The 14,934-nt window shown below is 35.5% G+C and overlaps 2 protein-coding genes across 2 annotated transcripts in view; both read left to right on the top strand.

Moving 5' to 3' along the window:
- The window catches only part of LOC108328951 (uncharacterized), a 30,243-nt gene extending 22,958 nt beyond the window's left edge, over positions 1 to 7,285 (top strand). The window contains exons 12-15 of the mRNA XM_052872389.1: positions 580 to 1,326; positions 1,447 to 2,199; positions 2,636 to 2,687; positions 7,151 to 7,285. Of these exons, the coding sequence (XP_052728349.1) occupies positions 580 to 1,326; positions 1,447 to 2,199; positions 2,636 to 2,653 (1,518 nt within the window). The 3' untranslated portion in view covers positions 2,654 to 2,687; positions 7,151 to 7,285. The remainder of the gene's footprint in view (positions 1 to 579; positions 1,327 to 1,446; positions 2,200 to 2,635; positions 2,688 to 7,150) is intronic.
- Positions 7,286 to 10,550: 3,265 nt separating this feature from the next.
- On the top strand, positions 10,551 to 14,615 carry LOC128195247 (chlorophyll a-b binding protein 6, chloroplastic-like). The gene is made up of 4 exons (XM_052872482.1): positions 10,551 to 10,820; positions 12,887 to 13,036; positions 13,436 to 13,439; positions 14,113 to 14,615. The coding sequence occupies exons 1-4, from the start codon at positions 10,551 to 10,553 to the stop codon at positions 14,415 to 14,417; spliced, it is 729 nt and encodes a 242-aa protein (XP_052728442.1). The 3' UTR covers positions 14,418 to 14,615.
- Positions 14,616 to 14,934: the final 319 nt, after the last annotated feature.

Genomic DNA, 14,934 nt, shown 5'->3' with positions numbered 1-14,934 from the left:
AATTAAATATTTTCATGGTACTTAGGTTTAAGGTTCAACAATACAGAACAATATTATTTAAAAATAAATGGTTTCTAGAAAGAAATACAAAATATTTTACGTTTTTTACTTTTAAGAAATTTCAAAATAAAGTTTACAAAAATATTTTAAAAAAATTCGAATTAATTCTTCAACAAACTGTAATTTTTGAACCTGATTTTAATTTTCCAGTTTTTATCCATTCTATTGGAGATTTAGTTTGTAATTCTAAAAGGCCAAACATTAAATGAGTTAACAGATTTTTCTCTTCAAGTGGTCGGTCTATTTCTCAAAACAAAGTTACTTGTTATCACTCCATTGTCTTTTTATAATTTTTTTTTTCATTTTGGTCGGAAAACCTTTAGCCATCTTTTATTCTCATTTTTCTCTTTTCATATCTTCGATAATTGGCTCCTATTATAAAAATAAATAAATAAATAAGCTGCAGGTCTATTACCGAAATGCGACTTAAGTATTCATTCAAATCCAAGTGATCTTAATCAAATATAAAACATATGAAACTTGTCGATTATCCTGACAATGAGTTTCTTGTCTTGTAAGGATATTTTCAACTACTCAAAGCTTATGATTCTTGATTATTATCTTGGGATGTATGGAGTTCACCACAGAAAACCTATTGTTTCACACAATTTTTTTGGTAGTTTCAAGAAATTGGAATTTGATGCAGCATGCAAGAGAACTATTTTAATTCCATCTCATGTACTTCCTTACTTGAAGAACTTAGAAGAATTGAATGTGCATAACTCCGATGTAGTGCAAGTAATATTTGGCAGTGATGAGATTGAGGTTGAGACAAAGGAAATAATCTTTGGTTTGGAAAAGCTTACTTTAAAACACTTGTCAAATTTAAAATGTGTATGGAAGGAAAATCTAGAAGGAATTGTCAGCTTTTCCAATTTGCAAGAAGTGGAGGTGGATGATTGTGGAAGCCTAGTAACATTGTTCCCTTTATCACTTGCCAAAAATCTTGGCAAGTTGGAGACACTTGATATACGGAAGTGTGAGAAAATGGTAGAAATAGTTGGAAGGGAAGATGAAATGGAACACGGAACAACAATAATGTTTGAATTCCCTTGTTTCACATATCTAGTTCTTGAAAAGATGCCACTGTTGAGTTGCTTTTACCCTGGAAAGCATCATCTAGAATGTCCCTTGTTAGACAAGTTATATGTGGCATGTTGTCCTAAGCTGAAGCTATTCAAATCAAGTTTTGATGATGATAGTAAAAAAGGAGTTTTAGAGGCTCCAATAAGTTTGCTACAACAACTTTTGTTCTCGATTCAAAAGGTAACAAAACATTCAAATTTAATTCTGTGCTTCCTTTTCTTTTCACTATATATTTTTCTCCTATAGTATCTAACTAACATCAACACCTTACCTTTTGAATTTCTTTGGTTTTATTGTCAGGTTTCTCCCAAACCGGTGGGATTGACACTCAATGAGGAAAACATTAAGCTTATGAGTGATGCACGTTTGTCAGAAGACCTTCTTTGTAAATTAAAATATCTCATACTATCCTTTGAGGATGATAACAATGGGAAAGATAGTTTGCCTTTTGATTTCTTTCACAAGCTACCCAATTTAGAATCTCTTAGAGTACAAAAATTCTCTGGTCTGAAGGAGATATTTCCCTCTCAAAAGCTTCAAGTTCACAACAAAGTACTTGCTAGATTGAAACGATTATATTTGTCGGAATTAAGTGAGTTAGAGTCTATAGGTTTAGAGCACCCGTGGGTACAACCATTCATCAATCTTACAGGGTTATCTGTGAAGTTCTGTGAAAAAATGGAATATTTATTCACATTTGTAACACTCAAAAGTTTGGTGAAACTTAAGACTCTAATTATAAAGAAGTGTGAATCAATCAAAGAAATTGTAAAAAATGATGATGAAGATGGTTGTGATGAGATAGTATTTGGACGGCTCAGATCAATTAAGCTGAATTCGTTACCAAAGCTAGTAAGCTTTTATTCGGGGAACGCCACTTTGCAATGCTCATATTTGAAAAACGTGACGGTAGCTGAATGTCCCAATATGAAAACTTTCTCTCAAGGAGTCATTAAAGTGTCAATGTTTTTGGAGATTCAGACATCAAAAGATTCTGATTCAATATTTGACGGCGATCTTAACACAACGATCCAAAAGTTGTTTCACAATCAGGTAAGAACTCATTAATAATATTTTAGTAAGAGAATGATGTTATATATCCTAAGTCTTTTCTTCACTCATGATACTTTTAGAATGAAACTCATTGGTGCTTGTCCGTTATTTTGATGCAATTGTCATTTGCAATACTCAATAAACTTCAGATATAGTGGGTGTTGTTCAGAGAAAAAACAAAATAGAAAGGAAGGTAGCGAGCTTCTTAAAGTAATCTCCCTTCATTATGCTAGAACAGGGAGCATTCAGAAGATAGTGTCAAACACTGTATTCCTAGCACTTTATTAAATTGAAATTGATAGTGTCTTTTTCAATACAATATCAAAACTTTCATAGTAAATCTCAGGTTTTTTTATAAAGTCTTTTAGCTTAAAAAAAACCTGAATCTTTTATATAAAGTTTCTCCTATCAACTCACTTTTTTTTCATATATTCAGGTAATCCATCAGTCGTAACGAACTTTTGGAGTTCTTCTTCCTATACCATTTGGTAAGTATATATGTATTCCTGCATTTGAAGTTCTTATTCCTGCATGTCAACCACACTGCAAATTCTGTTAGTATTTTGAAGTTGTGAAATAAATAGTTAATGGAGTAGAAAAAATGTAGAGATAGTGGAATTAATGTAGAGAAAATATGGAGATAGTGGAATGTAGAGAAAATGTGGAGATAGTGAAATGTGGAAGTAGTAAATGGAAGAAGTATTGTAGTTGTCTTTAGTTGTGTTGTCTTACATCAAATGATGGAGTACATGAGTATTTATAAACACATAGATTATTCTAGAACATGTTTGCCACAACTTATATGGAATTCCTAGCACTAGTACAAAATATACTTTTAAACTCACACAATAGACATCTTTTTACACAAAACCGCTGTCTATTCAGACACGGTGGCAGTTTGGTAATTAACGAGACCTTATAGACCTCGGTTCAGACGAGACCGGTGCCAAAAAGAGATATTACTTCGGTTGTAAAGGCAACCGGTGCCTAATTATTAGTGTCTGACGCAGTTTTTGACGCGGTTAAGAGAAACCCGAGGTGAAAGAACTATACGGCATCGATTGGTAGGAAGGACCGAGGCATAAGCCTCTACTGCCTCAGACCCGAGGCATATAAGCCTCTCTTTTTTTCCCCAAAATTTTCCCCAAGTTAACCTATATCTCCCTCTGCACTCTCGCCTCCCCTGGCTCTCCCTCCACACTCTCGCCTCCCCTGGCTCTCCCTCCCTCCCTCCCTCCCCTGGCTCTCCCTCCCTCCCTCCCTCCCCTGGCTCTCCCTCCCTCCCTCCCCTGGCTCTCGCCTCGCCTCCCCTCCCCTGGCTCTCGCCTCCCTCCCCAAGCTCTCGCCTCCCTCCCCAGGCTCTCGCCTCCTCTCGCTCTTGGATTCTTCTCTCCCTCCATTCCATTGCCGCTTCTTCCTTAGCCCCACGAACCTCCCACAACTAAACCACACCACGCCACTGCCAGCCCCAGATCTGCCACCGTTTCCGTAAAGAGCACCCGATGAAGAGGAAGGAGAGGCATGGCGCAGTCGGCGGCGGCGGAGGAAGAGCAGCGCGCGACAGAGGAGTGGACAATCTCCGATGAGATGCGGCGGCTGGAGGAGAATATCGGAGAAGAACGGCACGAGGATGAGGGCCTTGTGGCGGAGGCAGATGCGGAGGGCGTGGGGGCGAATGCGGAGGGCGCGGAGGCGAATGCAGAGGATGTGGCGGAGGAGGAGGAGAAGCGACAGAGGCAGCGGTGATGGCGGAGGCGGATGCGGATCCAGATTTCATTTCTTTTTGTCCAGCTTGTGGCGGATCCAGAAGCTTTTTTGTCTAGATTTCATTTCTTTTTGTTTTGAATTGAATTGAATTTGAGTTCACACCGAAGATTTGATTTTGTTTTGATTTGTTTGGTTCCTTTGTTAAATTGAATTTGACTTTACTTGTTAAATTGATTTGTTGAATTGAATCTGAGAAGCTTGAGGCACCAAAATGATGTTAAATTGATTTGTTGAATTGAATCTGAGAAGCTTGAGGCACCAAAATGATACGAGTGGCTAAAGAAGAAGAAAAAAAAAATAAAAAATGGACCCTACTGCCTCGGTTCAGGCTCCAACCGAGGCAGTAAAGGGAGTGAAACGATTTCGGTTATTAGAACCGAGGCCTAATCGTATCATTATATGTCCCGTTTCAAAACCGAGGCATAAAGTCCACTGCTTTTTACCTCACTCGAATATGCCTCGGTTCAGGAACCGGTGCCTATCAGCGAAAATAACCGCTGTCGTTTCCCTTAACTGTACTAGTGTAGCTTGCTTTGCACTTGTGACACCAAGTATTATTGAAAAAATTATGTATCAACTGCTTGTTGAAGGGCAAATAAAGCCCTTGAATCCTTCTGTTTTTTTTTTTGCTTCAACTCCTCCTTATGAGTTGCAGTAAGAGTGGAGGTATCTTCTGAAATAGTGAATCTCTCCTCTATGATGTCATAAATCTTGAGAGCAAAAGAATGTCTTCATTTTGACACTCTAAAAACCATAATTTTCTTCTATGAAAATAAATACTAGAATTGATGATGTTTGATTGGGAATTATAGTTTTGTTTGAAGTAGTTGAAAATTTTATCTATGCCTAGTAAATGACTGAACGTATCTTTGGTACCATAGTTGGTATTTTGAGGTTGTGAAAGGAATAGTTGATGGGATAGAGAAAATGTAGATAGTGGAATGTAGAGAAAATGTGAAGATAGCGGAATGTGGAAGTAGTAGTTGGAAGAAATATTGTACTTGTCTTTGGTTGTGGTAGATATTTTCTTATATCAAATGGTAGAGTATACGAATATTTATAGATCTATAGATTATTCTAGAACATGCTATCCAAAATTTATGTGAAATGTTCTAGATTTTTTTACTTATTCTTGATTTTTTCTTCTTATCTTAAGTTTTTCTACAATATTCTGATTCTTTTATTACATTTGAATACTTTTATCTTAAGATTTTCTATATTCTTCTAGAATTTGCATTACCCTTTAATAAATTCACTTCCCTTTTAAATCTTAATAGTGTTTGATATTTTATTCAGCGTAATATCCCTTTCTTCATATTCATATAGAACACTAGAATTGAAATTAATGACTAAATAAATCAGAATGGAAAGATTATCGCATTCAACGATTCAAAAAGTTCAAAACTGCCAATGTTATGTTTTCCATAATATCTTGCAAAGATACTAATGTATTTTACATGTCCAAGTTGGAGAGCAGTTACCAATTAATGCCACACCCAAAATTATATATTTTCTTTCTTTGTATACATAAATTTGAAAATAGCAGTTATATTTATTTAGGTATAACTACTATTAATTCTATTATTATGATTGTGTGAGATTTATTTATTTTTGTTCTAATTTAATTACAGTTATATATTAAAACTAATACAATAAAATTCGTTCACTATAAATTTTTGTTTTTCGAAACTCTTAATCTCTCTCTTTCTTTTTATTTCAACATCACCAAATGATTAATCTTTTAAAATAATTTTCTAGCGACAATTCATTAATTACAAGACTATATTTTACCAAAAGTAACAACTTATATGTTTCTTTGTGCTCTTTGAAACCTTCCATTTGTATATATCTTTAAAAGCCATATTCATTATATTGTTAAATTACTTTTGTCTCAAATATATCATAAACATTCCATTGTTTAATGAACTTAATTAGAAATGTTTATAATGAGACGGAGTTAAAAGAGTGTAAAATACTAAAAAAAAATCATTACTTATAATCAAGACCAAAATTCGGTAAATAACACATGTTATCTAAAAATTACTTATGAACAAAAATTTATAGATAAAATAATTATAAGCAATATTACCTGCAGATATATCTGTCATAATTACTTACAAATTTTGACACACTTCAACTTTAAGAAAATAGTGTAAAAGCTCGATATCTTTTAAAGGATATTAATTTTGAGGTATAGAAATAATAGAATGTATATGGCTTACCGAATTACAGATGATGCATCTACGTAAACAAGTAAAAAGAGAGAGTAGAATTGTCCCATAATTTGATAAAAAGAGATGAGTCACTTGTAGTGGAGTGAAAACGAAATGCCTTTAAAGTTTGATTGAGTTTATTAAACCATGATTTTGGAGCTTGTTTTAATCCATATATAGCTTTATAAAATTTATGTAGGATCATGAAAAAATTGAAACCATGTGGTTATTGCATGTAAGCATCTTCTTGTAAAATACCATGAATAAAAGCATTATTTATGACAAGTTGAGGAATAGGCCATTTAGCTGAAACAACATATAGGTGAGAACAACTCTAACAGTAGAAGACTTGATATCTGATCATAGGACTAAAAGTTTTATTAAAATCCAAACCTAATATTTGATCATAGGACTTAGTAGCATTCAATTGGGTGGGAAGTAGATTGAGGAGAGGAGAAGGGGACATGGTAATTTAGGGACCCAATATGTGTGAATAAATGTGACAATCAGTGTGTCAAGCGGTGGGTTTTTATAATAACTAGTTTAAAATAAGCAAAAGATAAGTGATGAATTTCGTTACATAAAAAGTAAAGTATGGAGACCCGTGTTTATTCATTTCTCTTAATTGTCTCTCTTATTTAATAAGTGGAGACACATTAAAAGATAAGATCGGACATTAAATCTCAAAACAATAAAAAGAATTCTTTTTAAAATACTTAGGATTTCATTTGAATAAATTAGGTTGCCAACTACACATGGATCACTGTAAATTTAAGAAATACAGTAAGAGTATGCTGTTTACTACATACCTTTTCCTAGCTATTTACAATAAGGGGCTGTATGCTTCCATCAGAATAGTTTAATATAATTCTCATTTCTTGTCATTGCATGAATTTGATTACTTTATTTGAAACAGGTTAGTTAAACTTCTGTACATATAATTGTGCTTTTATTTGTAATTGTTTTGTTAGGTTAGCTGTGATTTCCGCATTGCATTCTCATAGGCGGAGGGAACAATGATGATACAAGTATCATGAACAAAAGTTTATTCTTAGTCTCTTTTTTGTTGTTTGAAATGCTTGAAATACAAATATACATGGCCATCTATTGTATGGATTAAGTTAGTTATATTATGTATGCATGTTAGTCCTGAACTTAAAATACTTTGAAGATTGAACTTCGTAACAATGTCATCTCTGCCATCCCTTAAGAAAAATGTGTTTGAATTGAGACTTTAAGATCATCCATTATTTACTGCTTTTAGGAATTTAGTCCTTTATTTTTAATTTCTTAAGTTTTATATTCTTTATATATTTTGGGGGCATGGTTTTGGAAGCGGTGGGCAGGGATATACTTGTATTTCATCACAGAGAGACATATCTCTATCAGGTTTCAAATAGACCTGCGTGAGGGTGAGGGTGACTGCGACTAAGTAACTTCAGTCAATGTACTATAGTTATAAAGTGGTGAGAACGACCAAAGGTTTGATAACTTGAGCCTGTGAATAGAATTAGGTGTTAATTAATGTAGTTATCTCATATCCTTGAGGAGACTAAGTAAGAATCTAAAAGGAAAGGGGAGGAAGATCATACCCATTGAATGTGTTGGTTTGGTGAGGTATCAATCAGACCTGTGTAATCATGGTAATTGAATTTGTTCAATAACTACAGCTGCTATCAATTTTTGAATCTTTATTTAGCCAGAGCTAGAAATGCTTGTTAGAATAAGACTTGTAGGGCTGCAGGAAATCAAAAATGCATGAGCAGAGTGTATGTTCTATGATATCTATCAAATGGGTTCTGTCAGAGAGTATGTTATGTGTTCTGTGATATCTCTGTCATGTATTTTGGTGATGAATGTTTTTGCGGAAATGGGACGAGGATTGTGAAGTTCCTAAGTGTCGAACATTCGCCTTGCGTCGATTGATCAGTCGGTGTATGGGAGGTAACCTGTAGCTCTGACGATCAAGTCAGACATTTTTTCTGTAGGTCTTTAGTAATTCAATAATGAGTTAAAAATGAATTTTACCTCGAAATTAAATCTTTATTTATAAATTTTAGAAGAATCTGACCAATTAATTTACTTCTTAATAGTCATTAATGCAAACCTTAACCACTCATCAGTAGTCATTGTAATATTAATTGTGCATTAATTCTACTTAACTATTGTCGGAACTGAGCGGTTGTGTGGTGCTTTCTCGCACGTCACCCGCTTGGTTCTCATCATTCAGCTCGCCATCGTATTCAATCGGTCGGCTATAAACCTATAGTAACACCTCTATTTATAGAGTTTTATAAGAATCTGATCAATTAATTTACCTCTTAATGGTCATTAATGCAAACCTTAACCACTCATTAATAGTCGTTGTAATATTAACTACGCATTAATTTTGCTTAACAGTTGTCGGAACCGAGCAGCTGTGCGGCGCTTTCTCGCACGTCACTCGCTCGGTTCTCATCATTCAGCTTGCCATCGTATCCAAGCAGTCAGCTATAAGCCCATAGTAACATAGGCCCCCCAAGCCCTAGCAAAATCTTAAAGATTGCGTAAGGTTTCAGTCTTCACCGATCGACTTATTATTCTTCAATTTCCCCAGGTAATCATGACAGTTCACCAAACGTCGCATCCCTTTAGGATCTACAAAATGGCGGGAAGAACAAAAGTCGAAGAGTCATGATAGTAAAAAAAAGGGCAGGAAAAGGTAGAAAACGTAACGTCACCATGTTTCAACTGTCAGATCTTTTCCCTTTGGACATTCTAGATGGGTTTGATGAACCGCCTTTACCATCTATAAATAATGGTAGGGTCATCCCATATTTTCACTTTTACCCTCGAGCTCTCTGCCTACCGAACGTTCTTCTTGCTCTTCCCCTCTCAAACGCTCCCAACCCTCTGCTACCAGGTAAACATGTCCTCTCCAAGTGCATCTGAGTCCGTCGGGAGAGAAGGTGAGGGTTATGTTGATGACGTTGTTGCTTCTCCTTCCTCTGTTCACTCCTCCGATTCAGCAACGAGAGAAATCCTCCCGCTAGCGACCAGGCCTAATCCCAACCTTTGAAAACTCTTCTCGCCTACTTGAAGACAGTGAACCTGAGCAGGTGGGAATAAACATGGATTATACCGGCGCGTGGGATGGAAGGTGCCAAGCCCGGCCGACGTTGCTGGTTACGACTAGGCTCCTCATGGGGTAAAGCTTTATGCTACCTCCGTCGTTACTAGACACACTCTAAAGGAGCTAGTCAATAAGGTTAGCTTCGTGAAGGCGGTTGGTGATGCAAATTTCTTTTGGCTGACGCTTTGCCAGTTGAACGAGCGGGCATGCCACGGTCGGGAAGGGAATGTCTCAGATTTTTTCTATGCATATTCCACCTTGTTCTGCAACTTAAAAGTCCTCTTACCCTTTTCAAACTTTCAAATGGGCATTCTGAGGGAACTCAACGTGTGCTTCCACACCCAACTTCATCTGAGCGGTTAGGCTTTTATGCAAGCCTTCTTGGTAGTCTGCGCCACTCTCGCCCTTCGTCCCACCCCTGCCTATTTCTCTACTTTTTCCGAGTCATGCCGCACCCTAACCAACCTTGGGTTTCCCTCATCTCGATTAAGGAGATATAGCTTTTTATGCTATTAAACACATCGTATAAAAATTTCAAGGCAAATTTCCTCAAGGTTGTTCTTTTGGAGGCCGGTCATGCATATTTCTACTTTCTGTACAACCAGCCTAAGTTTCCCTTCTATTGGACCAACCGTCCTAAGAAGGTGATTTCATGGCCCAAGTCTTCAATGTCCCTAGACGAGCAGGAGTTAATTAGCCAGCTAAATCAGATACCCCTCAAGTCCTTCTCTCGAAAGCTCATAGGCTTCCTGGACTCTAAGAGTCTTCACAATAAAGTGTTCGGTAAGCTACTTTTGATGCCTTACACCGAGCAGTCATTTGTAACTTATCTAAATTTCTTTTTGTTATGCAGATTACTTGACCGTGATGGACCTAACAAAGAGCAGTACCTTCACCGGAATGCTTACCTATCTGGGAGGGGATTTGAAGAAGTATGGCGAAGGGTGTTCCACCCGTGTTCCCATTACTCCTCCCCACTCTAAGCCTGTAGCGCAGGCTCAACTGGTCGATCCTGAGGTCCATACCGCAGCTTCCACCCTACCGGCCATTGTTGCTAATAAGGTCGAGGCCACCCATATCTCTTCTGATCCTACTCAGAAGAAGAAGAATAAGAGGAAAGCTGCTAAGGAGCCTTTTCCATGTCCTACAAGTGTAGCAAAAGGGCACTTCCTGAAGGTCCTCCCCTCTTCGGGTTGCTCGACCCCACTTGTGGGTGGCCCGGCGGATCCACTTTGACATTTTCTCTAAGGAAAAGGATTATGCGTGGCCTAGCTGCTGAGAAGAAAGCAGCTACCTCCACCGAGCTTCAAGCCCTCCAAGAGAAATTCGGTGAGGGTATTAAGTCCAACAATGAGCTCACCCTTCAATTAGCTGAGGTGGAGAATATGGCAGCGGATGACATGGCTAAGGCTAAGACCTTGCTCGCCGAGTCTCGCACCTCTGTGCATCAGCTGCGGCAGTCCAATGATGACCTAAAGTTGGACCTTCTACGCTCCACCGAGAAGAATAAGGATCTAACCTCTGTTAGGGTTTGTTCTTTTGAGTGGATTTGAGGGAATGGATTTGAGAGGATTTAAGAGAATTTGAAGATAATGTTTTTTGTCATTTTTTTGAGCAAATTTGGAGGTAAATGAGAGTGAATTTGAAAATATTTTTTTTAATTGGTCACGTTCATACAATTCTATACTAATTCTCACAAATTTTATTTTCAAATTCACTCTCATTTACCTTCAAATTCGCTCAAAAAAACGATAAAAAAAATTATCTTCAAATCCTCTCAAATCCACTCAAAAGAACAAGACCTTAGAGCATAATTTTATATGGATTTATACTACGAGAATACAATTTACTTGATTTTATATTTTAGATAATTTGTTTAAAGAACAATCATTGTAAAATTGTTCTTGATACTCGCAACTATAAAAGTATTCATGAGTACTTTTAAAACCAATACCAGCATAATCTGTAAGTCTTCTTCTGTTCAAAGTATACACTACAAAAGAACATTGTCTAGCTTGTAAATTTGATTCTGAGTTTTGAAATCTCTCTTCGTTCCTTTTTCACTATCGACTTTTCTTCATTAGAATGACTTGGGAATTATTTGACCACAGTCTGCACCTTTAGGCTTTGATTCAGAATTATAGTACCTTATTACATGCATCATCAAGGTAGAACTTTTTAACAATTATACCACCTCTGTTTCTCCCGATTTATAAACATACACCTTTTCCATGTTTCTTATGTATTGTCCAGGGACCGAGACCTTTTCATGCCAATTTATCTTCATCCAATATTTACTTGTCTTGCTTTCCTATTGATCTTAAACTGATGTAATATAAAAATAAAATTTAGGGTATGAAAAAATCTGCTTTATTGAATTTGTCTTAACTCGGCCTATACTTTAATTTTCAGTAGAGAGAATATTTCTTCTACATCTAGAATTTTAAAACATATTATTAGTATTCTATCTTATATTCATTTTTAAAATATATTTTTTTCAGAAAACTTGAAGAATATAAATATTGAATCTTAAATGAAAAATTAGGACTAACTCAGCATAACAACAATTTAAATTAAACAAAACAAAATCATTATTTTTAACCATATATTTAACATACAAAAAATAAAATTTTTCATTAAAAAAATTAATTTTAGGCTCATATTTAAAATAAATTTTAAAGGTAATAATGGAAATCTAAGAGCGTGAAATGCGACAACAAGGAATGAGATACAATTGTAAACACGTTTTGAAAAGTGCAACAATATTTGGTCAATGCAACAATACCTGGATAACAATGGCAGCTAGAAAACCCAAACATTATCAACAAAGAACTCAAGCAAGAAACAAACTCAACCAAAAATGCAAAATAAAATAAAAAAATCAGTCACCAATTCATAGATGAGTGATGGCAAAAATGGAGGACTCGTGAAGTGAGTTCAGCAATGACGAGAAGCGGTGAGAATGGAGGTCCTTCAAAGAAAGGTAATAAAAGAAAGGCAATAAGAAAGGCAAAGAAGGTGGCAGCAAAAAGTGGAGAGCTCTTTGTAGTCACAACGGAGAATGAATGTAGGAGGAAGCAAAACATATGTATGGTCAGTTCTCAAGAAACCGAAACCTATAATTCTGCACCACGGTGAGATAATTAAAAAAATAACAGCAAATTTGAAAATTTTAAAAATTTCACGTATTTATAGATCTCAGTTGTAAGAAAATCGAAACAAAATATATGGATGATTTCAGTTTCTCTGCCACCACAACTTATAAATTCGCAAAATTTTCAAAATTATCATCGTATATCTTTATTTGTAATATAAATAGAATCAATTTTACTATTATCACCTTCTTTAAAGATGGTCTATCACTACCAACAAGCATCTCATTCGTACTATGAACATTATTTATGATGAAAATTTTGGAGTGCCTTAAAAAGTTAAATAATTATACTATGTTTTATACCATGCAAATGACCTATACTATGTAAAATGATAATCAATCGGAGCTCCATGGTTTCAGTGTTCTTCTTCATTATAGTGCCCTAACCTGCAATGGGTGTTCAATCAGAGCTCCAGGTTTCTGTTTTTTTCTTCCTTATAGTGCCCTAACCTGCAATGGATGTTTGGACCAGAGAGAATCAAGGCGTACGTTTGCCTCAGCGTCCCTTTCAAGCCCAAAAACCAAAAAGTCAGGCCCGTTGATGCCATGCGTGCCCTCTATGAGGATGCTTACTACATCTTCATATTCCAGGTGCTTCCTCTGCCTAGTTCATCTTTCCATTCTTGGCTGTTTCCTCGCAAACGGTTTTTTTTGTTGTTTTTCCTCTTCATCTCTACCATTGGAATTGGATGTTTTCCAAGTTCATAAAACCCCGTGAATATTTTCATTCCCCTTTTCTTATTCTTCATGTTTATTATTTTTTTCTTGTTCGATTCTCCGTCCACCAACTTATGGAACAGTGAGTAACAGATTTCTTAATTTATAATAAGAGTTGGGAGAAAAATGTATTTGGTCAGTGAATCAGGGATAATAAGACTTGCAAATACTTTTACAGTCTCTGTTGTGTTGAAAAAAATATTGCATACTTTCTTTTTGGGCCAACATTTGGATTCAAAACTCCTTTTTACTTATTGTTCCCTTTGGAACTAGATCAGTATGGCACACACTAGCTCTGATCGGATTTAATTTTTGTGAAACCATTCTTTTAACATATAATTCAGCAACGTACATGCTAAAATTCAAGTGGATTGGGGATAGTCTTGTGATAACTTATCATGTTTAAGCTATAATGTCAATGAATTATATAAATGATATTAAATTCTGTGCGTAGATATTTTATTTTAGTGGCTGATTTATGTAAAAGAATATTTAACATCTGAACATAATAAAGGTTGCATAAACCCAATACTTTTATTGCACCTGGCTTATTACTTGAATTGTGACAGTTGTTCTATATTTGACCACATCTTAACACCACCCTTTTTTCTTTGCTTTGCAAATCTGAAGAGAGAATTGGATCAAAGGTGTTCCTTTCAATTCAACTGTTTAAGCTTTATCAAACATTCAATTTCTTTGATTAGAAGTGGTAAAATTTAGCTTGAAATATATCATATAAACGATGTGTAATATAGTACCAGAAACATGCATTCAGTCTTGTATAATTGCTTACTATCCTACATGTTTTACAAGGAGTTCACTCAAGTGAGGATATATATATAACTAAATGAGTAAATAATACACGTGCTTATACTTTCGTTTAATTTCAAAACATTATGTTTGCTAACTTGACTGATTGACTGCATAATTTATTTTGCATGCCTATTAAGCACTACCTAACTACCATAAACCTCTGCTTATAGGAAACTGGGTAAAGGCTCAGGAATGGGCTGCAGTTCCTGGTAGCCAAGCCACCTACCTTGGCAACCCAGTTCCACGGGGCACACTACCCACCATTATGGTCATTGAATTGCTTGCTATTTCCTTTGTGGAGCAGCAAAGGAGCATGGAGAAAGACCCAGAGAAGAAGAAATACCCTGGTGGTGCTTTTGATCCTTTGGGATACTCCAAGGTCGCTAAAGCATTCCAGAACTTGAAAGGATCTGAGGAGAAAGGAAAATATAGCTTTGGTTAAAATGTACAAATTTGAAATGAAATTTGCACTGTAGGGACGAGTAGAACGACCGTGGGACGCTTCAAAACTCGAAACTGGGGAATGCTCATCTTCTAAACGTCATAAGGTACCACATTTTAGTGTTTATGATTTGTAGTTGGATCAAATTATTAGAAAAAAAAACTTATACTGTTTTAACATTATTTTAGAGTTTATAACTTCTATGTAATTATAGTGTGAACTGTAAATCAATTAAAAACATATCATATACAAGTAAACTTTGATATTTTAAAGTTTTTCTAGATTTAAACAAAAGAAAATAGGAAATTTGAAATGATGCTCTTAAATACTAGTTACAGATTAATGACCGATCTTGATAATTGTTTAATGCTTATGTGGTTCAGTATGAAACACATAAAACAGTCTTTAGATATTTTTAGGATCAAAACAGTAGCAAACTTGAAGCTAAAATGTTTTTGTATTATTGATGGTGAAATAATGAAAAACATTGTAATATTTAAAACTTAGAAAAGTAACT

Source organism: Vigna angularis, chromosome 2 (assembly GCF_016808095.1).
Source record: "Vigna angularis cultivar LongXiaoDou No.4 chromosome 2, ASM1680809v1, whole genome shotgun sequence".
NCBI lineage: Eukaryota > Viridiplantae > Streptophyta > Magnoliopsida > Fabales > Fabaceae > Vigna > Vigna angularis.
The sequence above is the reverse complement of the archived record's forward strand: the minus strand, read 5'-3'. Positions and strand labels throughout refer to the sequence as shown.

What these genes read in the sequence shown, in the direction of transcription:
- LOC128195247 (XM_052872482.1), top strand. Translation starts at nt 10,551, where the DNA reads ATGCGTGGCCTAGCTGCTGAGAAGAAAGCAGCTACCTCCACCGAGCTT. An exon ending in AGGATCTAACCTCTGTTAGG is followed by an intron (nt 10,821 to 12,886) that starts GTTTGTTCTTTT and finishes TCTTCCTTATAG; the next exon opens with TGCCCTAACCTGCAATGGAT.